Source organism: Battus philenor, unplaced genomic scaffold (assembly GCF_028537555.1).
Source record: "Battus philenor isolate CCGP_79_NKW_IND1 unplaced genomic scaffold, ilBatPhil1.0.hap1 SCAF_3, whole genome shotgun sequence".
Classification (NCBI taxonomy): Eukaryota; Metazoa; Arthropoda; class Insecta; order Lepidoptera; family Papilionidae; genus Battus; species Battus philenor.
The window spans coordinates 12,123,170-12,148,577 of record NW_027181693.1 but is presented as its reverse complement, the minus strand read 5'-3'; the positions used below and the strand labels follow the sequence as shown (position 1 = coordinate 12,148,577).

Below are 25,408 nucleotides of genomic sequence, written 5' to 3'. Positions count from 1 at the left end.
TATTGTCGTTTAATGGTAATAAAATATTGTAAATATCATATGTACATAATTTAGCTTTTCAAAAATATGTCAAAATTTAATATTTATGGAATTTTTACGTAAACATTTTAGTAAATATAAACAAAACAAAAATAATTTAAGTTTTACGACACCTATCGAATGTTTATCGAATTAAAGGAATTTTTATACATACCCTCTATTTTTTTTCTTTTTATTTCAATAGCTAACCTAACGTCGAAAATTAACAAGTACTAAACGCCTTATAAAAACCTGCCTTTCGCATAGATGACATTAATAACTCTATCTTTTGAAAAGATATTCTTTCATCATTAGAGTTATTTCTAGATTCAAGCTTTGATAATTTGATTAGCTGACAGCTGAAAGCAGTTTGAAAATCTTGTTTATTTATCAATTAATGAAAATGTATTACGTTCAAAACCAAGACACTAAGTAAACTTGGATTATCTACCAGTCGTGTAGTGCGTGTCAAATAGTCGAAAGGCAATATTGAGGCTTTAATTGAATTTTGTAGAAATTCAGTTTTGCATTAAATCACGATGTGCAGTAATCTATCTTTTATAAGCCAATGCGCGCAAGGAGGTTTCCTATTGAACATTATAAATTTGGTGAATACTTGTGTTAAAATAATTTAAGTCTCGGTCATAAAAATAAATTTCTTAAACCTAAAACTCCACATCATTGAGTTAGTAAAACTTTCTATAGGCATTTGATATGATTTTACAATGGGATCCTAAATAAAGTTCAGAAAGCTGGTGTCGGTAATTTTAAAAAATGTAGAAGAACGTTTGAATTTGGAGGTTCTACTTTTTGATCGTTTATCTTAAAGGCCCTGGTCGAAGATTCGTCGAGTTGCCTCCATAGATCTCTACGACCTGCTTATCTAAGTGCTTCTGTTATTGTGAGGTCTGTGATCTCCCGCCAGAGACCGCCCATCGGGTTTTTGATCGCCCTTTCTACTTTTCCTACGACAAACAGTTTATCGTGACTCTCTGAGGGATACTACACTATAAATGACTTCAAAGAAGATAACACACCTTGATAATGTTTTGTTCGCCTCCAAGCTAATATTCAATATTTATTGAATATACGTAATTATATTGTAAAAAAAATATAAAGACCCACTGACTTTCTTTTACTTGCTTCTATCAGATTTGTGCTATTTTTCACCCGAACTGGTGATAAATTGACGTCAAAAAGTAATGTAGAAATTCTTTATTTAAAAACGATGAAATGTAAATACAGAACTTTTGAATATTAAACTTAAATACATTAAATTTTTTGAACCACCTTGTACCTTAAATCTTATTTTTCTTCTTAATTTAAATTTATCCTTTTTGTAGTTTTGAGTGAAAATTTTGAATTATCCTTTTCAGCTTCACTATAGATACATTATATCATTGCTAATCATTGTTTACTCTTTGGTCGCATATAATGTTGTATATCTTACATTATTCATAGCAAGCCAAGGTTCAGTCCCCTTGAATAGGAAAGTTATACGTCATAATAAAGTCATCTGTAGCGACAGCCTGAACCAGTGTCCCTTCTCAAAGATATAGTTTCCAGTCACCACATAATGCTTCCACCTAAAGGTAGGTAGAAGCGTTTTGAGTAATAAGTAAGGCTGTCAACCATTGGTATTTTTATAGGTATTTACAGCTTAAAGTGTCACAACAAGAAGTGTAAATAGTTCCAGTAGTAGTAACCAAACATCAACTATAAGATAGACTCAGATACTAAACTCACGTAGTTGCCAAAAAAGACAGCATTTGCCAATAAAAATATTATTTTACTTTACATCGGTACCTTTCTAAATTTATTCACGCAAAAATAGTTATAACAAAGTGTTTCGTATCTTTGCTTTATAGATAGAGCTAATATTTGTTAATTGCGTTTTAATTGATTTCTTTAATCACCTTCGCTTCATTAACAACAATTGCGGCTCTCCGGCGCCTGTGAACAACTTTTATGCAATGTAGCTGTGATAATTACATATAATTATAATTGATATTATAAATGAACGTTTAGTACTGGTAACTCTATTGTTTGATTTATTTACATTTAACCAAACATTAGCAATTTTCGATTGAATTTCTCGATACATGGCATAATATAACAGCTGTAATTAACAGCTATATTAGTTAATATATAATTAGTGATAATTCAAGACTGTGTGGTTTTTAATACAAAATGGCGAGACGAACATAAAATTTTAATCCATAATATTATTAACCTTAAAACAAGCTACATATTTAAAAGCATATATAATACATATTTAGTCGACTAATCTGTTAATAAAGATTTTTCTTACATAAACAAATTTTATTAACAATTTTAATTAGCAATCACAATATGACAATTTTAAACAAAAAAATAAAACTACTGTTTATCAAACAATCGCCTGCAACCCGGTGCAAAATAACATCAGCAATCATTAATTAAAGGTTGTAAATCTTTCGTGCACTACACCGAAGCTCATGTTAGTTTTTCCTTTAAATTGACTTTGCAAACGAAGTCACGTCAAGTCTGCTCAAACATATGCGTCCGCTACCATTGTATTCCCCATAGAACAGTAATTTATTGAAAACATCGTTCATTGCCGTTTCAAGTAAGAGAAATATCGAATGCATGCATACAAACCTCGCAATGTAAAGAGTTTATAACAATATTGTAAGTGTGCGTTGTGGTTTTGAATGTAGCGGAAACGGAAGCGTCAGGTTGTGTCGGTAATGAATTCGCGAGGGCGGGCGGCGTAGGAAAATATATAGCCCCATAGGCCTTTTGTTTTGATTCCAAAGCTTTGGTTTGACTTGGATAAATTATGGTAGCGCGGTAGGTGAAAAGTAAGCGCCTACTTGTTATGTAATCTCTTGTGCATTTTTGTAATTTATCACCTTTGCATACATTTGAATTTATTCGCCATTAATAAGGAAATATGGTTGTGTTTATTCGAAAAAGAATTATTTTTGACATTCCTTTCATTAATAAAGTCTGCATTAGAAAGTAACACGAATAATGCTCTTTTACAGGCAATCGAAGCACATTTTGTTTTCTTTACAATTTAGTACCTGGTGATTTGTAATGTCTAAAAGCTTAAAAGTGGTAAACGTATAGTTCATTTGTCAGCTAAAAGTTTTATAGCAATTGTTTATTTCTAATCACCTGTAAAACGTGATCACTCTCATGTTGAGATGAGTGATTACTTTCGGATTATGTAACAATTTTTTTCTATTGGAATACGATAGGTCAATAACTTTTGACATTACAAAGTCTGCAGAAACAAATAGTAAATAGAGCTTTTTACGTTAATATTAGGTTATTTAATATTTCTGATACATGTAGGTACATTAATTATACACATATTTAAACCTTTTGCACTTATGACCAATCATATTGTATATTATGAGTCGAAGCAATAAACTTAGGGAAGTTTTTAAAAGATTACCAATTTATAGCATAATAATAATACATAAGTTGTTTCCGTATTGAATAGATGGCTATAAATATGAAAATTTGTTAAGATATGACTACTTTTTTATTGTACATTAGTTTTTTGTTTAAAAAAAATGAACAAAACCTTAGCTTGTCTTTAATGATGAATAATTATAAACATATGTACGCGTGTGCGCTCAGCCTAAATGACTGATTCGAAACAGTACTCGTAGAAAATTCAATTAACCAGGCGATCACTGGCGGTCACAAAACGCTCATCAAACACAAGGCGCGTTGGATAACATTTATTACGTTGATCACTGCGCCGGCGCATCTAATAATTCACTACGGGGCCTAAACTCTGTAATTACGACGATGGAAACGTCGGCTCACCGTTTGAGATTGAAATCAGCGCTTTCTTTGTCCTGACCTCTGTACCATCAACCCTCAATACTGACAATGTAAACAATTATATACGTTACAATAACATTCACTGCTCTTCAAGTATGTATTTTGCTTACATGTGAGATGCAAAACTTTCTTAGGTAATATGACCAAGTAAAATGACGATACAAAGTCAATATACAGGTTAATGTAAGCAATGTAGGGTAATTTACGAAAGCAAAAAGCGATTGAATTATTTTTAAGTAATCGATGGTACCTTCCACACACGATATGGTATATCTGAAGAAATTAAGCGTAATTTATTAAATGATGAAACACTGCAAGTTACTTATGAAAATAGTAGTATATCGCTATATAATGGACCAGCAAGCGCAGCGTAAGACCTCCACCTAAAATATTAAGGTGCTTTCTACCTGTCTTATTGCGAATCTATGGGGGAGGCTATGTCTAGCATTGCCTTTTTATGAGATGATGATGATGATATTATAAACTCTATATTGTTTATGATTATTTATTGAATGCTCTAGTTGAGAAACAATCATTCTCTTTTGAAAGTTACAGTTAGGTTAGGATGCAATCGCCTTCGAACATGTCTTTTCGGAAATCTATGGGACCGGCCTATGTCTAGCAGAAATATTTTTTTACTACTGTATCAATTAGCAAACACACACTTATGTTACTATACTAACCCGTTTAAAGCTAACTACATTATAACTTAACTTATCCGTTTTTTTTTAGAACCGGACTGTCAATGCCGTCCAAATGGAGGTTGGAGGTTGGAGGTGGTAGGGCGTAGAAGGCGCCTAACATCTCTTTTAAATTGGGAAAGCTCGAGGGCTCCCGGGGAGCCCTAGCAGTTCGTATATAATGCAAATGACCGCCGTTTTTGTCACGTACAATTGTTACTACTTAAGTTTTAGTAATTTAAGAAAACATAGCATTCGGTTACGTTTAAGTAAAATTTTAATTTATTTTTAATGATTATGTATCGCTGTTATTTATTTTTAAAAAGAAAAAGGGAAAAGACCATCTAATTATTGTCTCTCTTTAATCACTTTTTGAATATTTTACCTGATATCTTTTCATTTTCTATACTGATATACAGTAAACGTGTAAGACACATTAAAAATGGAGCAAACAAATAACAGTTACACATACATTTTAGTTATAAAGATGTTACCGTAGTTGCATTTGCAAACAAACTAAATTGGATGAAACAGAGTGGAATAGTTTCGGGGAAGTGGACTGCGCGGCGGCTGTACAAATTACAGGTCGCCGCAAACTACCACGCTTGGGCCAATTTCACGCGCGCCCAACCGTTGCCCAAACATTCCGATTAGATTGTAATAACTTTAGAATCGAATTACCACTTATTCTGTACACTATATCTCGTCAACAATAACATTTCGATATTATATGTAATTGTATTAACATGTAATGTACTCGACCCCGTGCATAGTAATTCGTAATAGGTATGAAAGCTTTAAAATGATGAATGTATATTTCATTTGCGGTCAATTAATATATGACCATATCCAAAAATCAATCGTTTCTGAAATAAAAAATAACATAATGATAACATAGTAAGAAAAATCCTTTAAAACTTCGAATTACCACATACTAAAATATATTATTGTTTATTATCTGTTCCTGTAAACTTTGTAATGCCAGAAGTTATTGCCCAATCGCATTCTAATAAAAAAAATTAATACAACCTATTTCATTGGAAATCACTTTATGTTTTGCTTACATAAGAGCTTTACTCCTTTAAAGCGTCTACACCTATAACTAATAAAAAACCTATGTACTACACATCTTTTTAATTTTTAATTCCTAATATCAATTTTTATAAATATTGTAATATTTCAATATTTTTCACGCCTTTTTTGGGATTTTTGTTGCTATTAAATATTCGACGACTAGGGACTAGTCAAGGGTGTTTTAATGTACTTAATGGTTTCTAGACAAAAAAATGTTGTTTTTACGATTTTATTCCCAATTTTTTAATTTTTTTCGGTTACAGCTTTCTTCGTGTCTGTGAAAACATGAAAAAAAATTAGACAAATTACACAATTTGGCCATTTTTTTACGTAGATGATAGGCCAATCTTTGCAACGTTGCAAAGATCGGAAAATATTTATTCCTTTATTCAACGTTACATAGACATTTTTTGTGCACTTATCTAACAAATGTCCCTTAAATCAACGTCAAGCTAAACTTAAAGGTCAAAAAATTAATTAAAAATATATGTAATACGTTACGTATATATTTTCAAATGATTAGCATTTAAGAAAGTAAACGAATATTATGTCCCCTTTGATATGAACAAATATTTACTTTACTAATTTTTTCTCTTTCATTATACCTTTAGTAACCTTTTGTAAATGACATAAACAACAAAAGTTTAGCAATTTTTGTTAAACCACCTAATTAAATTTATTACAACATCCAACTTAAACCAATCAATTAATTTTTTCTCTATTGCTTGACTTCAGCTTAACGTTGATTTACGGGACAACCTGTATTTGTAGATTTTTATTTCGTAGACTCAAAAAAATAATTTAAATAAAGAAAATGGGTAGACAGAAATACTAAGTACATACCAAATCATAAAGTTAAATATCTAATAAGCCGCCGAACAAAAAGACAAATTAACGAAAATTTAATATATCTCGGCCACAAACGGCTGTTAGACAGAAAAAATCCTATTAGTCGGCCGAATGCGTCCGAACATTAAACAAAAACGAAGCAAGTTGGAGCGCATAAACGCGATGCGCTCGCCTTCGCTACCAATAATTACAGCTCAATGTAAAGGAACGTGTCCACGCTCCGATCTACACATGTAATATTATAGTGTTAGATCCAAAAGATATTATAGTAATAACAATTTACTTAATTATAATTATAAATAAACAAAAATTAATTTCTGCATTCATCTACCATAGCTACGAATGTTACGCACTAAGTTATAGATTTAAAATTTTTTAAATGTTTAATGGTTACATTTGTCAGCAAAAATCTATAATCTTTTCCAACTATTTCCGATCATTCCTGTATAAATAGAGCTCTACAATATAAAATTTATAACATGAAAATAGATTTTTTGTTACAATTTCAATATGTAGTAATCCTAATTTTGATAAAAATTTTGCCTACGATATTTTTTATTTATCTATTGTATACTATACCGTTATTAATTGTTTCTCAAACCATTTATTTTGGCATAGGAGTCATACCTTTATTGGCAGCAAATGAATTATACATCCACGCATTTGAAGCTTTTATGCCAACAACAATCAATTTATATGGTTGGTGACAAAAATGATATTTAAGACTAGAATATTGCGTGCCATCAAGAGATATTGGACTGCGTTATTCTAGTTTGTATTGTCCGTTTTAAACTTATTTTTTATTATAATTTAACTCGTCATATAACTCCAAGGGTGATCTCTCACTCTCACTCTTTTAACCCTATCAAGTAAGGCTACGTGTTTACTAATCACGTTTCCTTCATTTCAACATTATGTATTAGCACTTCTTACTATTTTTAAATCCACTTTTAATCGGACGCGGCTTATTACAAACCTCAGTGAACACATGTGATGCCGATACCTCAGAGACTCTTTCAGCCTTATTTTAATTTGAAAGTAATGTAGCACTTTACGATTATTAAATCCTTTTTTAAAACCGATTTAAGTCTAGTCCTGGAACATTGTTAATCCTGTAACCTTCATATAGTTCTCGGACTGACAACTTTATACGAATTATATAATAAAGTTTCACATCAATAGTTTGACACTGCCGTCAAACACAGCAATTCGTTAACTAATAGGAGCCCCCGCCTAAATAGTAAATTCAACCGCTGCATTCTTCGGAAACCGAAACAAATCCACGATCTATAAGATGAAACAACAACAATTATACAGATCTCAATTAAACAGGTTCTTAACAAGCTCACACAACCCAACTGCATACACGCGATGCTATCACATTTTAGGCATATTTTTTCCTATAAATAGAATCATTTCAAGAGTTCCACTTTCTGACTGCCTATACCGAAGGCTCCTGTCGAGGTCTCATCCGCCTAAGAAACGTCCGCATAAACGACCTAAGAATGACTAGATCCCTACAAAAATCATCGAGATTAGTTACTATGACAAGGTATATGCTAAGCACCTTAAACGTACTGACATCACAACCATAACGAAAAATACCAATGTGTACTATTTGTCCATGACAATGTGAAAAAAATTAGTTTAATTAAGAACTGCACATAGACTTAAACCATATTCATATTAAGGGAATTTATACCGAAGGACCCGAACTTTATAAAGCAAAGGCTATAACTAACTCTTGGAGGTGATCTACTAGAAATAAATTTTTGATTAATTTTGTCAGGGGTTATTGTTTTACAAATAGATGTGAAGCTTTGTTTCTGTTACCCAAACCCTCATAAGAAGAAATTCGTAAACGATGATGTGTTACAATTTAAAAACCACCATAGATAGTGAAATCAGTGAACTAATACGATGTTACATGTTATATCATAAAGACGCTTACGTGCGGTGTTCATATATAAAAGTCAATAATTTTATATTACATATATTAATTTCGTCAATGGATACCGTCCCTAAAGGATAAAAAGGCGCACAGAGCGGCCCCGCTATGTACAAAGTATTCGGTAGTGCGTGTCACAGGTCGTGTCTAAGCTCATCAATCTTGCCTCCATTTCGTTTTAGAATAGATCATTTAGGGTTGACAGGTTTACTGAAACTTTGCATCTATTGTAATGGTATATGTTTATCTATTTTTATCTATTATTTGTTTATCTTTTATTTCAGAACATTTAACATAAAATTTCATTAAACAAAAATTTAAACATAAAATGTCAAAAACGAAACAAAAAAATATTTATATTTCTTTAAACGTATGTTAAATAATAAAAGAATGTTACATTTGAGTATACACCGTTCATTAAAATTTAACCATTTTAATGTTAGTCGTATATGACAGCAAGTTGAAAATAATAATAATAATTTATTGCGAGCTTAATTTATAATTTATCGAAAACGATATATCGAGAATAATTATGTGTGGTATTTATTTGATAGTTGGCAGCCCTGCTGAGAAGGAGTCATGGCGGCCGATGGCGCGCTCAAAAGCCCGCGTCCGCGTCGGAACAAACTCGCGTGCACAATGAGCCGGCCAACGATGCCGCGCAAATGGAATACGCCGCCATTGTCGATCCACAAAAGAAAGGCAATCATTCGACATGAATAAATATCTTTGAATAATGGTGGCCTCGCTTCCTACAATAAAATGTTTAATGTATCGGTATTATCGCATATAAATCGCTTTATGTGTTGCTACATTTTCTTGTTGTTACGAGTAATTACATATGTCGACGTTCGATAACGGATCGCCGGCTGTATTAATGCCGTGTTATTTTATGTATGTAAATATAATGTACTTTAACATCATTAATCAATGTTTAGTTGTCATAGACACCGTGAAATTGTTTAATTTGTACGAATATATTTCTTTAGTACATTACCTTAATAAGATAAGATAAATTTTATTTACATTTTGATTATACATACAGAACAATTAAGTTAAAACTAAAGACAAAAACCCAAAAACAGAACATAAAAAAATCCACTTACATCAAGCATTTACCACAAATATTTCAATTTTAATTATATGTAAGATAGCAATGTATGATCGCACAATAAAAACAAAAATATTTTTCTACATGTATATCACTTGCCAATTTACCCATATATATATAGTTCTTGCTTAAATAGTGAATATTTTCGTAAAATCGATTTTATATTGTGTATTATCGATAATGGCAGCATTTAAAACACTTTACTGAGTGAAGACGGGTTGCCGTTCCTCTTGCGCTATTAGCTATTGCTGCGGTAGATATTTTTCCACTTAGTTTCCGAATCTAATAGCATTAATTACGAAGCGGCGATGGAGCGCAGCGGAACGAACCGAAATATTGGTGGTCCGGAGGGACGAGGGACTGCCTCCACCTCCAATAAATCAATTTAATTTAATTCAATTTAAACCGAGCTTCCTACCGGACGGACGTTTTGGTAGAGTCACGCGAGCCTCGGTTGTTAGTAATGGACGTTATTGTTAACAATATATCTTATTAAAAGTATATTTCTACATCTTTAATTTGGTCAAACTATGTCGAAGCTTTAAGAACACTGTTAAGATATGTGAGATTATTGAAATATTACTTATAATGAGCCAATAACAGAAATGTTTAGGATTAAAAACCATTCTTCATTTGGTAAACTTTTGGTTTTATTAAATTCCTTTTTTTATTAATTGTTTTTAAATGCTAAACTAATATAGTAAGTGATCTTTCATCATTTGCTTTCATTATTATTTATTGGATCACTACATATTAAGGCTACAAGTTGAGTAGACGAACGTTGGCGATCGGAAAACGCTGCCTTCCACCCGATTATGTAGAAAGTGTCTGGAGGATACCTACGCCCAGCTGTAGACGTCTTACAGCTGAAATGCTAATAATGAAATGTAATACCACTGACCGTTTAGTGATTATGATGATATGTGATAGAGATGAGAGACATAAAGGAGAGACAGTTTAGGATGTTTATACATACAAATACATATATATATATATATATATATATATATATATATATATATATATACATATACATATATATATATATATATATATATATATATATATATATAATTATAATTATATATGTGTGTATGTATATATTCGTGTGAAAAAGATATTACATAAATAGAAATAAATAACAGATATATTTGTAACATTACACGAGGAAATAACTTTATTTTACATCAACATACTCAACTTGAACATGTTACACATCAAAAACATCGTGTGTGGCTCGATGTTAAAGTCAGCGGTGAAATCAGCATTTGCGGACACAAAATATCAACAGCCCTAATTCTTATTAGAGCTCGCGTAGCCTTAATATCGATATCTTAAATTATTTAGCGAAGCTGGTTGTGATCGATTATTTCATATAACTTCGTTGTCAAGCAATAGCTGCTTCGTTCGTACTTTGGCTGTTTAACACAAGCTGTTTTTATTTTATATATTCACAGAGTTTGTGGTAATAGGTCATAAGGCGCTTAGATCTCTTTACAGTTACCACGATGTTACGTTTAGTAGCATTCGTTCTATTTACTATCATTAGTTATTACTATCATTAGTTATATAGTATTAGTTAAGGGAATAAAATACACTGTGGTCACTAAAAATTGGCTATGTATATTAAAAACCGTTTAAATTACACAAGAAAATATTGGCGTTAAATATCTATTCTACACTTTTTGAGAGATGATTTAAAAATAACACGATCGCCGCCGCCAATATTCTCCTCGGCTCGCCCCACGCATGCCCCCCGCCTTAGGAGCGGTACAGTGGCCTTGGTATCACTATAATACGAAATACCATTACAGTGTAAATTATTTTTAAGTGCAATTAATGCAGCTTGGAGGTAAATTGCTCAAACTACATTATTAAACATATTTTGAATTTCTATCTTACACAAGTGATCGTATATAGATGACCCAAAGTAGAAATATGAATAAATGAATGAATAGAAATCAAATAATTGAATTTTAATTAACAATAAATAGATTTTTTAATTCACACGGCGCCACAAAATTGTACATTATTCCGATCCATACGAAAGCGGACGTCGACGGCTAATTCAATTTCTTCTCATCAAATTAAATTTGATCTGGGGCCGCTGTGCCCGTCATGTAATACGTGGGCTAACAACAAAGCGTCGCAATACCAATACGAGCGGCGTGATCCGCGCCGACCACACAGCGAGCGCGGCCCGACGAGACCGGACCCGCGATGACACCCTTGAAATGTTTTTAATAGCGTGATTTATAGAGCAAATTAAACATTTGACTTGCCGTGAATTCGACGCTGAGTGGATCCGTCACGCACGGACGCGACACCGAGCCCGGCGAGAGTTGTACAGTCGCAAAGTAAATCACCTTATTACAAAATAATACGATAATAATAAATTATAAAAATTCTTGACAGCTCTAGGAAACTAATGTAATAAGGTACATTTCATATACAGACTAAACATTATATTTTTTTTTTCTTTTTATGCCCCATATTAATACTTTTACCAATGGAAGTTTCGCATCACAATATAATTGTAACAATATCCTTTATTTTCACAGTAATAAAGGCAATGGTGCAAAAAGTAGCGTCCACTACTCTTTTAATATGATAACGAAAAATAAGCTTACAGCTCAAAGTTTTCGTTTACATAAAGTTGATTCATCCTTTTATGTATAAGGTAATACGCTTCTGTAATAAAATTGCTAAAGTAATTCATTATTAATTTGCGAAAAAATTTAAAGCTCATGTTACTGCAAGATTTTTAATAAGCCTGGCACGATGCCGATGGCCACGTAACAAAGGGAAAATTTATCACAGATTTTTTTTTAAATGTGTTGACAAGGTCTATCTAGTTTGCACTATGTATAAATATGTATCTAAAATTACATTCTATCAATATCTTTAGTTTTAGAAGGTTAAGCACTTTAGAAAAGCCAATTTTTGCAAGAAAAGGCTGATTTCATACAAGGTGATTGAAAATAATGAAAAATCTTAAAAGGAGCAAATGATTATATTGTAAATGATTATATGATTATCCAAAAATTAATGGTTTCACAATAATAAAGAACGATAATATAGTTAGAAAAAGCGTTTCAAAATTTCCGATTACAGAATAGAAAAATAAATTATTATTTACTATCTCTCCCTGCAAACTTTGTACTGCCAGAAGTTATTGGCTCGTCGTATTCTTATAAAAATAAATTTATATCACTTATTTCCAAGTGATCAATTTACATAAATAATATTTATCGAATAATTAATTCGAAAGAAAAAATTTACGCTAAATGTAAACTGTAATGCCAGTCCTTTTGTAATTAAATCAAAATGTGTAACTTTTAACTTTTGTACACGGATGTACCCGAGTCCGGCGCAAGTCGTCACTGCTGCAGCGTCAACGGTCGCAACTGATTAATACGTGGCTACCGTCTTTGGAACTTTTTATGGCGACGCAGCGCGTGTCCGTGAGAACCAATTCTATTCCTGACCAGTATCGCCAAAAGATTTGAACAAAATCATGGAACTTAGCTAATACAGCAAAGATATTTTATCCACACAGACGAATTCAACATTACATAGTATTTTTTTTAATCGTAAGACATTACCGATGAGGTGATATGTAAACTTTTAAAAACCAAGTCGTATTGTCGCAATGGTACACATCATTAACGTTGAGATGCAGTGCCCAGGACTAAACAGTAAAACCAGTAGTCTTAATGTGTTTTTTTTATTAATTCTAATTTGTACCGCAAGTGTTTTTTTTACAATATTTTATTTTCGCTTTTACTAAACGCAGACAGTTGGGAGAGGGTTGCAGCTATTTGATACGGATCTTTCTTCTCCTAGCTGCAAAACACGACAGCATTTTATAATTCTTACAATTTTCTCTTATGGATAAATACAGCTAAAATTTATAGATATTAACAATAAAATTTGTAAGTTTTACTCGATTATATATTAGTTGGTACATTATTTGATTTCAAGTCGCTACCCAAGCGCTACAGACCGTTAAATGCCTTGAGATTTAGGACAATGTGCCGGGCTAACTCATCAAAAGATTCTGCAGCAGATTTTTTCTTGAAAAGGTCCGGTAAGTTGAACGGTGGTATATTAAGGTTTTCACATAAGGTCGCGTGGTTACGTCCTTTGGATTCGATTCGGGAGCAGTGTCTGAGCAAGTGACGAAAAGTATGTACTATGGAGTCGTCACATGGGTCGTCACAAGTCTCATTATAGATTATTATAAAACGATACAGGTACTGCTTGCAGTACCCGAATCTTAATGTGGTACCATCCTAAATCGTCTTTTGCAATGTGTTACCCCCAAGAACGATTAGAAAGGCACGAAAAGGAAGTGCTGTGTGTCAGGAAGGAAGATACACAAAATGTGGACTTCAGTCCATTAAGTTTTACGTTGTTGATAATCCGTTATTACATCGGATAAATAAAAATATATGATAATTAGCTGCCGTAATAGATTTCGTACTGCCAAAATTTATTGGCCAGTCGCAGTTCAATAGAAAACAATAATTATAATAACAACTATTTTTATTAGGACCTATGTTCTACAAACATTAGTTGTTTTACATTTACGATCAATATTTCGGTTTTTTTTTGCAGACTTTTTTTGCATTTTACAGTGTTTACGTAAAAAAGTAAGTCTCTTAATCTATTTTAACGACGCTCTAACAATGTCATGTTTCTAATATTACGTTTCGAATTACTTTTTATTTATTGATTTAATGTCTTAATAACAAACAACAATTACTTATAAAATTAATTTTTCCGCAAAATGTCATTTATGTCATTATATCTGAATAAATGTGATGTTTTCACTATTTTCATACCAATATATCTATTTATTCTCTTAGACTATAATAAGTACCTTCCTCTTGTCTAAATAAAAATATACAGTCAAATTTCGCGCTTAGCATTTAATGAATCATTTTTCTTTATATATACAAACATATCTAGTATTAAAACGGTTATCTACATCTAAATAACAGTTTTAATAAAAAAATACTTAAGTACATTTTCTAAAATTGACGAAGAGAATAACTTGAGGAAATTCGTACAGATTTGTAGCTGTTTTTAATAAAAGAATGTCCCGATTAATAGTTAAGTGATTTAGTCACCACAAAACCGAATCGGGCAATGCTCAAGCAAATCGTACCGACACAGTTACAGTTTGAGAGAGTAGCATTTCTATAAATTAACAAAAACGTTTCCGTTTCGCATTTTCGTTGAGGCATCCATCACTAAAAAATAAAAATTGATGCTCTTTCGTCTTATTGCGTGCCGTGATAGCGACTGTGTGGGCAAAACTGATTTCAAATTATACGTGTTTCTGCTATTTACTGAAATAAATATAAATGTATCATCTTAAAGATGATTTGGTACTTAACATCGCGGCGAAAATATCAATTATAGAAATTTTATAGTGCGTAAATTATGCATGCTGTTTTTTATTTAAATAACTAGCTTTTGATATATCTGTGATATTTCATGTCAAACAGTGCTACAATCAAATAAACCCTTCGCATGTTCACTTTTTTGTATTAAAAAATCAAAAAATCAAATTAGGATTGATGTAACATTTCACCTGTAAAATAATCTTTAATAATCAAACATATGTAATTAATAACGTTATTTTTGTAAAATGAATTGTCTAATGAACGAATACTTAAAGAATGATAAATGCTGCCAAATTTATATCTTCAAATTTTGTATCAATAAATAATTTAAAAAAATGTGATTTTACGGAATTGCCTTACATGTTGCGATAGTAGCTCCATCTATTGGTGATGCATCTAATCGCTGTTCAAAAATAACATTATTAAGTTATTATTTACATCTTGCTTACATTAATATAACATCAATCGTTAGGTTTTTGACACATTAATTAACAATATTATTATATTATTTGAAACAGCGATAGTATATTTATTACATTAAAATTTGTTTCTTTTTTAAAGGAAGAATGAATTAAATAACGGTTTCAACGGAAATGATTTAATTTATCTATCAAAGAAAGGATACAAGTTTTATGCCATACAAATATCGAATTGTAAGGTCAAATACACGCTCGAAATTCAAGTGATCAAAAAAAAAACGTCCGTGAATAATAAATGCCGACCTCGAAAGAATAAAATACATGAGACCCTGTGTATTCTCTCTGAAAAGCTTGTTTGGATGTCGCTGTAATTCTTGACATATATTTTATTAGGTAAAACGTATCATTGTATAATATGTTTTTCCTGGAGCATTGTTATGATTATGTTTATATCAGATTATTATTATGTAGACGAACAAAAATAACCAACATAGTCTAGCGGATTGGCAAGTTAAATTGGCCGCTGGAGCCTTAAAGTTGCGGAGTTGATACCACGCATGGGCAAGCGTAGTAGGACGTTCACGTTGTGGGTCGAAATACGTTGAAATTGAAATTTGTAAACTTGCGAGATATTTTAACGCACATGCATACTAATATACAATAGACACAAACTTTTTATTACTCCTAAATAATCTAATTTACTCATTGCCATACATTTCGTAAATATTTTGTTCTGTTTTTTTTTATTCTATATTAACTTTGTTAGTACTACTATCTGATCTTATAGTCTTATGTCTAAACTTGTGGCTTGTTTCTTTATTTTTTCCCGGATCACTAAGAATGTAACTTACCATATGGCGATTTATCTCCTCAAATTCGGTAAATCATGCAAATGCTATCAAACAAATTAACATTTTCATTTCATTACATTTACATAATTTTGCCAAGGCGTAGATCAATTTCATCGCTTAAAGTTAAATATCTCCTCAATTTCATAGCATTTCTTCCGTAATAATTACCGAATCAACCCCTGGACCGATGAACATAAATAATAAAAGTTACGTACGCCCCTTACAAACACCCCCGTCTCCGTCACGGAGTGCAGTTGCATTTACATCCTTTATAACGGATCCAAAACGATTTGTCGCTTGCTTTTCTTGAAAATAAATTTATAATCGTTGTTTTTTTATAACTGTTAATGTCCTTTTAATGTTTTACCAAATTTATTTACCAAATTAAAGCATTTATCGTAATTACTTTTGTAAGTTTTGAATACTAATGGAGCCTGTCAATATCATCATCCATAACATTAGAAGCAGCATCTAGAGTTTTCCAACGGCCTTAACTAGGTTGTGTATCCACATTTTGGGTGGACGGACTATGTTGCGTCACCGGGTCTGTGGTTTTTACTCCAAAACCATAATGCCCCAGCTCAAGCTAAGAGCGGAATATGGTCGCATCTATAGCCCGTTGAGGGACTGTAAGTTTGCCATTCACTGTTAACTCACACCGGCCGTAGACCTTCGTCTTGCAGTATTATTTAAAATATTTTGAATACTCTATTATTATTTTTTCATGTCATTTTTTCCCCTTAGGAATATTTTTAGTGATTACTTATGAAAATTTTAAATACCAGAGTCTTATTTGAAACATCAAAATCCCTTATTATTAATGAAGTAGATATACCTACAAGTCCATGTATTGGTATCATTTAAAAATGTCTAACGCTATTGTAGGATTTTTTACTAGTTTTGTGATAGATTTTTTTTTATTTATGGCATGATAATTCAGGCATATACGTTTTTAACATATATACGAGGATTTCGTTCGTATATCATGTGAATGAACAAAATACATATGTAAAGGAAATATATACAAAAATGTATTATTTTTTAATATAATACATTAAAGTACTGGTGGTTTTAATATATTATTGTTTTGTATAATGTCAAATTGTAAATGTTTTTAAGTGATAATAAAGTTTGGAAATAAATTGCTATTTTGATGATTTTTTTAAACTAATAAAAACAATTTAGTTAGTTACGGGGTCTTTTCAGACGGGCACGTCTGGTTCTCTTGTATATTTTTTGTATTGTCTTGTATTTTAAATTTAGTAATGCTTGACAAAAAACATTAAGATTATACTAGTTTCATCAAATACGACTCCAATAGTGACTTTTTTGACTTACACAAGTAATCACCATAGTTGTTTCATAGTGGAAAGTAAGCTATAAGATGTGCGAAAGCAAAATTTGCATTTAAACTAAAAATAAAACTATAATAACTAAACATTTATTTTAATGAAATTAAAAAGAAAACTTGTGCGGATTTTATTTATTAATAATAATATTATCTAAATATAGATGCCTCGGTATTTCATGCCATCGTGGGATAGAACAAAGCTCGCTAATAACATTTTCTTTAAGCGCTTTTATGGTCACTGGATTTGGTAGATTGAACTTTCAGATACTGACATGTTAGAAAATACATAGTAAATGAAAAGAAATTCATAAACACTTTTTAACAAGCTTAACCAGTTTACAACAGATTATAAAATTATCACATAGTATTTTTTTTTAAATTTTGATATAAAAATCTATTATAATTTATGAAAGTTTTGATTTTGGTTATAGGACAACAGTTTTCGTGGGACATATTTACAATTAAAAGAGTTTCAATAATTATACCATTTATTAGAATTTTCTATATTCAAATTAACAACAACATTATATATAATATTTACTATGATTCTATTTTTTTAAATGATTAACAGTAATAAATATTAAATAAATATAATTTAATTTATTATCTTATCATTTATCTTAAATATGATTTTAATATACGACGACCGCAAAAAATTTATCTTCAAAATTATTAATGTTTATTTAATATTTAGTAAATACTAAACTCACAAAAACATACAACTATATTTTATATATATACCTACTATATTATATATAACAACTATATTTTAAATTTAATTTAATAAATTACGTAACAAATCATTGAAGTCTTAAATTACTAAATTTAGTTATTACCTAGGTTGTACAGGATGGTAAGGTTCAAAATTACTTATACTAGGGTTGAACGGGAATGTGAACTGGAGGGGTGCGTAAAAGGGAACTTGGAAGTGAAGAGTTAGAGGCCAAAAAGCAGCGGCCATGGCCAAAAGCTCCGGTTTACACGGAGCTTCAGGAATGTATACATCACTTATGCTTATTGCTTCTTCATTAGAATCTACTTTAACGTCACTAGATAACAAACTCTCTATAGTAAATGACTTTTTAGTCTTCAGTTTTGTAGAAAAATTGTCTGATTGTTCGGTAGAGAGTAGAGGGGACACGCGAGGGGCTGTCTGATTAGCCAAGAACATACGATTGATTGTTGCCAACGCAGATAGCTCCGCGTTGAGATTGTCCTTCTCCCCCTTCTGCAGCTTGAAGCGCTTGCGGCGGCGCAACAGCGAGCCGTTCTCGAACATGTCGAAGGCGTGCGGGTGCAGCGTCCAGTAGGCGCCCTTGCCCGGGCGGTCGGGCCGGCGCGGCACCTTCACGAAGCAGTCGTTGAAGGACAGGTTGTGGCGCAGCGAGTTCTGCCAGCGCTGCGTGTTGCGCCGGTAGTACGGGAACCGGTCCGTGATGAAGCGGTAGATCTCCGACAGCGGCAGCATGCGCTCCGGGGAGCTCCAGATCGCCATCGCCGTCAGTGAGATGTACGAATACGGAGGTTTTTGGTCACCATACGATTCACGCGACGGCCGCGGCATCGTCGGCAAACGCTGTGGAGTTACGGAGCTTGTGGATAAGGCGCAGCGGGCATGGCGAGCGGGGCGGAGCTTCCCAAAGCCCCGCCCAGGCTTTCCCCACTCGGCGGCGCTCGTCGTCGGCAAATAATATGATAACGAGGATGCCACTCGCCGGCAAACCGCATCTCGATGCCTGGTAGATACTATCATTACTACAATGATTGACTGCGCACTCGCCGCCTGTTGATTTTATAAGTAGGCGTCTACTTACAATTAGGTATCCATAGGAAGAAAAGTTATAGAAATGACTTAAAATCTAGTTTTAATACATCAAATTATAGAAAATATGTTGTACTTCATAATTATTATATAAGTTCAAGCATTAGGCTAAAGCATTATTGTTTTTTTTTTATTTGTGCAAACATTCTTGTCAGATTTTAAGTAATATCGTAACATAAAAATAACTGTAATAACCTTGTTCACTAAACATTCGGTTCATAAAATATTCTGTATTAGCTAACGCCATCTCGTAGTAAGTAGTAGAAATTAAACCAGGTTTCTTCGGTTAACTAAAATTATGCACCTTATCAATTTAAACAATGTACTCTACAATAAAAAAAATGTTACAGAAGTAATTTTAACAAGAGACATGCATTATTAGAAGTTTTTGCCAAATTTTTAAAATATTGACAAAAAGATATTAAAGTATAACACCGCCATCTATCAATCAGTAGTGAAATCATACTGCGATACAAATTAAAAAAGGAAATTAATTTTATATATCATATGTATTAGACCACTTATTTGTAAAAAAATAATCGTATTGTCTAAAAGCGATACCCGAAATCTATATGCAACAGCTTAAATTTTAAAGAAACTTATAGCGAGGAACAATTAAGTGTTCATTCAACATGTAATAAATAAGTGCTAATTAAGACAGTGCTTGTATTGCTTTGTTATAAAAAGAAAAACAAACTCCTTTTTTGTTGTTTCAATAAAAAAACCTTATAGGATATACAAGGTATACTATAGAGATTAATTACAAATATTTTACTACATCGCATATTGTCAAGGCCAAGGTATTTGTTACAATTTCTTATATCAATGTACGACCGTCTTAAACTACAATAAAACAACAGATAATAAAAATCTTGTATATTATTTACACATCAGTTACAACATGATTTTATTTCAATATTCAATATAAAGTTAATAAATTTTCAAAAGATATAATTTTTTTAACATTAACTGTGAGCATAAAAATTTGCAACTACATTAAAATAAATTATGTTCACAGCTTTGATGTAAGCTCTGGAACCGCTTTAAACAAGTCAGCTACCAATCCATAGTCAGAAACCTGAGAAATAAAAATAATTATTATGTAAATACACATTTAATAACAATATAAATAATGGAACTGTTTGCAATTTTAGATCAAAATCATATTTAGAAAATGGATTTTATCGCATACAATTTGATTTATTTAACTTAAGCCAAATTTACACAAGCTTTATTCTTATTGGATGTTCTCTCATTTTAATATGTAGTCAAATATTAAACATAAAAAAATTGTGTTACACAAAATATATTAGCCAAGCAGTAGCACGCGGCCTGGCCTAGGTTCGGCTCTCTCGGGCGCCCTTGTGTAGGAATGCTAAGCGGGTATTACTGACGAGTGAGCCTTAAACTAGGTCTCCTCGTGGGCCTAGTCACTCTATGGAGCGTTGATCACGATCTAAGAACTCGGCGGCCTCCCAATCCGATAAAATAGTATACAGCTGCCCGAGCCAAAGTTTCCTCGGGAGACCACGACTTTCGCCACTTCAAAAAAGGTCTCAGGCTAGGCGCACTCTGTACCCCGCCATCAAACCCATGGAGTCTGCAAATGCCATTTGGGCAGCAGTGACATTCTGGTCCAAAAAATTAAAAACAATTTTTTTTCTTTCAAAACTACCTGAAAAATGGGTGCCTCTGGATCCTTGTTAATGGCAACGATGGTCTTGGAATCTTTCATTCCAGCAAGGTGCTGAATAGCACCACTGATTCCCACAGCAATATACAGATTCTGTAATTTTAGTGCAATAATAATCAAACTTCTTCCATATTATGTAACTATATATGAATATAAATGTATGTTTTAGAAAACTAGTAAAAATATCAAATAAGTAAAAAATCTTATCTTTTTTATACCAATATTATATATTACAAGATTATCTAGAGGTTACAAGTTATCAATCTTCAACCCGATGTCACCATGTCAATGTTTAGATTATTCAATATGGGCATTTACCATTATTACTTCTAATACAGTAATTTATATTATAACTTAAAATTGTATAACTAAAAAATATTTACGACATAAGTCGTAAATATTTTTTAGTTATACAATTTTATAAAAAAAATTAAATTAAACAATTAAACAATTTTAAAATTAAATTTCTGGCTTATGCCAGAGATTCCTCGAGAAATGTTTTTACAATGAAATTGGTATTCTAACAGCTTCTTATACTTATTAAATAATATAATACCTATGTGCTAAAATTTAAATTCATTTGTAAAAAATAGTAACAGTAACATGATAAATGCAAGAAATAAAATTAAACTTGTAACTCCAATTTCGCCTTCAAAAAGTTAACAAGTCCTTTATCTGTGCGTACTATTATATACTATTATATTTGTAGTTCCAAAAGATGTCCCAGATCTTCCATTTCTTAGTTTCAAATCTAATATTAAAAGTATATTATAAAATAAATCTTATTATTAACAAAGTTCAGATCTAAATGCATGAAACTTGTTTTGTTGACTCTTATCATGGTTGACATTATAATGTATATATCAAAAGTTGTTAACTTTCATTTAAAATTGGCTCTCAGACTAGTTCGTTCTGCACCAGTGGTGTCTTACTACCTATAATGTTAAAATAATTAATGATTCAAAAGTACATGTAAAATGCCTACTTGGATAGAGATATTATCAATTTGAAAATAAGAACAAAATAGGTAAAAGATATTTACAGTTGTGGACTGTAGCCTAGTTACGTAGTTAACTAGGCTACATCCCAAAACAGTAATAGTTATTGATACAAGAACAGTTTATGTTCATAAACTTTAACAATAGAAAGAAAGTGCTTGTAAACTTCAAGTAGCTTGTTGTAACTTACAGGTGCAACAATCTTTCCTGTCTGTCCAATTTGCAGATCATTGGGCACAAAGCCTGCATCAACGGCGGCTCGGGATGCGCCCACAGCTGCATTCAGTTTGTCAGCAAGGTCATACAACAACTTGAAGTTGTCTCCAGACTTCAAACCACGGCCTAAAAACACAATTACTATGTTAATAAATATTACTAGACACACACACACATAATACTGAATTGAAGTAAGAAAAGGACTAATATATAGCTACTTCCGCTGAACAGGTGCGGTAAACATAGCGGAAGTAGCTATATATAAGTCCTTTTCTTACTTAGGATGGGCTTCCGCTAAGTAATGCCTGAATCCATTGGATACTAAATTGAAGTTATGACATCCATTAAGCATTTTGTTTTCTATTATACCAACAAGATTCAGATCATTATTTCAGCCCTAGGACATCCACTAAAGGTCATGGGCCTCCTCTAGAGATTTCTAATAGGTCTAGCATCCAACCTCTTCAGACAACATTAACAAGGTCTGTCAATCTTTTGGGTGGATGTTCTATGCAGATCTGTGGTCTCCATTTCATGATTTTAAGGACCTAGTAGCCATCTGTTCTGCATATAATGTTCTCAACCACTACAAAGTACTAGGCAATGTTGATAGGTAGTTAAATAATAAAATAAAGTAAATGTATGTACTTGATTCATAAATCTATATTGCCTACATCAAAGAACTTCTAAAAATCATTATATTTCCAAAATTTCATTCACACAAAACTAAATAACTACAATGTCATTCAATAATAAAATTATGAAATATATAATAATTACATATAATAATTACAATGTCATTCATACCTCCAGACACAATATTCTTTGCACTGGTCAGCTCTGGCCTGTCTGATTTAGTCAGCTCCTGAGAAAGCCACTCCACCAGATCTGTTTTACATTCAGCGTCAGGTGCTTTCTCCACAGCTGCAGATCCACCTTCTAGCGGCTCGGGTGCAAAAGCTGTGCCTCGTACTGTTATTACTTTTATTGGATCTTTAGCTTCTAACGTCAAAATTGCATTGCCTGTAAAAGTATTTTACCTTTATCTTTTGTCATAAAAAATGCTGACTAATAACTGGAGATAAATATCCAATCTAAAATTTTCATATTCCAAGTTAAGGTTGTTGTTAGAATATCAATGGCAGAATTCCTATTATAAATAAGTTCAACATCTTACGTAATTGGTTTAATAAGATCGGATATTAATCATTTAAAGCTATCGACTATAAAACATATACTAGCTGATAGTAAATCAGATAGTAATAAATGTTAGAAAAATGTAAATATCTAAAAACAAAAGAATAAAATCGATTTTGTAGCTGTTTCAGTAATAGCACATTTTATATTCATTTCAATTACAGACAAGATGGAATGTATGAAACAAAGAAAATAATGATTTTGATCTTGACTTCTTAAAAATTAATTTGCTTGTTATCATTATTTTACTAAGTTATTTGTACACAGATTTGAAATATTATAAAACTTAAGATAAAATATGAAACAAGATAAGAAACAATGTCAAGAATGCTAATACAACAATCTACACATTAAATATTTTATACTTCAATCACTGTATCCATACTGTAGTACTGATAGTCTTATGTAATAATTAGGATAATTTCCTTAATCTCCATAAAAAACAATATTATTGCAACAAATAATTAAACAAATTTTTATTTTTTCAAACTCAAAGACTAATAAGATTCTTTGAAAAGTAGATGCAATGTACATTTAAGCATGTATTTATACATAGAATATTGTTTTTATACATACCATATCTTCTTCATAAACTATTGCAAACCTCGGGACATTTATTCTAATGAGAATTTGATTACAATAAGAATCCAACAACTTGATAGTTTCTGTTTTAACACCAACAATATTTAATTGTTTTATTGAATGTGATTAATGTTTATAAAAAATATTAACCATAAAATAAAAATGAGATGCATACAGTAATCACATAAGTTTACATTAGATCTGTAATGTGTATCATGTAGCAATATTTACAAGATTAAAAAGTAAGATGATATAACATACCTGCATAAATAGTCCTTACAAAGGTATTGGCATCTTTAACACCAATGATATCAGTTATTGGTGAAACATCTAACTTGGCCGCTACCCTAGGAAGGACAGCCTTGCCCAAAGCTGTTGCCGGTGCTAGGATATGAGTAAAACTAAATTGCTTTTGAGTGGCTAATATGAGTGGCGTCAAAGATTCAGCTGTGAAACCTTTAAAGGCATCATTTTCTGCTACAAGGACCTTAGAAATTCCACTTGCTTTAGAAATTTGTTCTGCCGCCTAAAATATAGATTGAGTCGTTTTAATGTAAAAAAATACCAAATACCTGTATTGATTGGTCTATACAAAATGTCCTCTTTATTAGTTTTTTATTTGAAATTGTTACATACTGGTCCACATTTGGTGCCTGCAACGAGGACGGATACGTCTCCTCCAATTTTCTTTGCAGCAGCTAGGGCATTTTGGGTCACTGGCAATAGACCCTCATTGTTATGCTCAGCAACAACAAGGGTGCTCTGCAGCCGTCGAAGCTGGCAAAATAAAGTTGAATTAGAAATTTGTACAACCATAAATGAATGATTTACCCATACATATTTACAAATTAAAAACAAACTTTTTAGTAAATTTATACCTGTGTAGAAAAAAATATATGCCTACTACATGGGGAAAACATTTTTGAAAATTTTGCCTATTACTTTAAAAACTTTGAAAAGTTATAAAAGGTTAAAAAGTCAGTCAAAGTCCACTGTACGAGAGTGGTAGAACACATTCATTTTTTCTAACAAAGTCAAGATTAGGAGAGTGAAGGATTACAAAAGCATTCACTCGAAATGATTTATTTTAAAATCGATAATCAATAGTTAACAAATCTTTTTTTTTTAAAAAATGAGATTCACGGTGGATTTGTTAATAGCGTAATGATACTCGGTTTTAAAATATAAAACCGTCTCCATCTAAAAACTCACCTAGCTTGTAAATAAATAAATCAATGATTTTATTATATGTTATGAAGAGTCTATTAATGTTTATATAATTATTCAGTTTCCGTTTCATAATCTAATTAACTACATTACTTGCCTTTTTAATATAAAACAA

At 31.7% G+C, this 25,408-nt stretch overlaps 2 protein-coding genes across 2 annotated transcripts; both read right to left on the bottom strand.

The window, feature by feature from the left end:
- Positions 1-18,390: 18,390 nt before the first annotated feature.
- Positions 18,391-19,122, bottom strand: LOC137926726 (fork head domain-containing protein FD4-like). The gene has a single exon (XM_068770408.1). It carries the CDS (start codon positions 19,120-19,122, stop codon positions 18,391-18,393), a length of 732 nt encoding a protein of 243 aa, XP_068626509.1.
- Positions 19,123-20,241: 1,119 nt separating this feature from the next.
- Positions 20,242-25,093, bottom strand: wal (electron transfer flavoprotein subunit alpha wal). Its single transcript, XM_068770518.1, has 7 exons — positions 24,945-25,093; positions 24,703-24,843; positions 24,328-24,592; positions 23,095-23,310; positions 22,262-22,413; positions 21,056-21,166; positions 20,242-20,458 (listed from the first exon to the last, which is right to left on the bottom strand). The coding sequence occupies exons 1-7, from the start codon at positions 24,984-24,986 to the stop codon at positions 20,393-20,395; spliced, it is 993 nt and encodes a 330-aa protein (XP_068626619.1). The 5' UTR covers positions 24,987-25,093; the 3' UTR covers positions 20,242-20,392.
- Between the last annotated feature and the right edge of the window lie 315 nt (positions 25,094-25,408).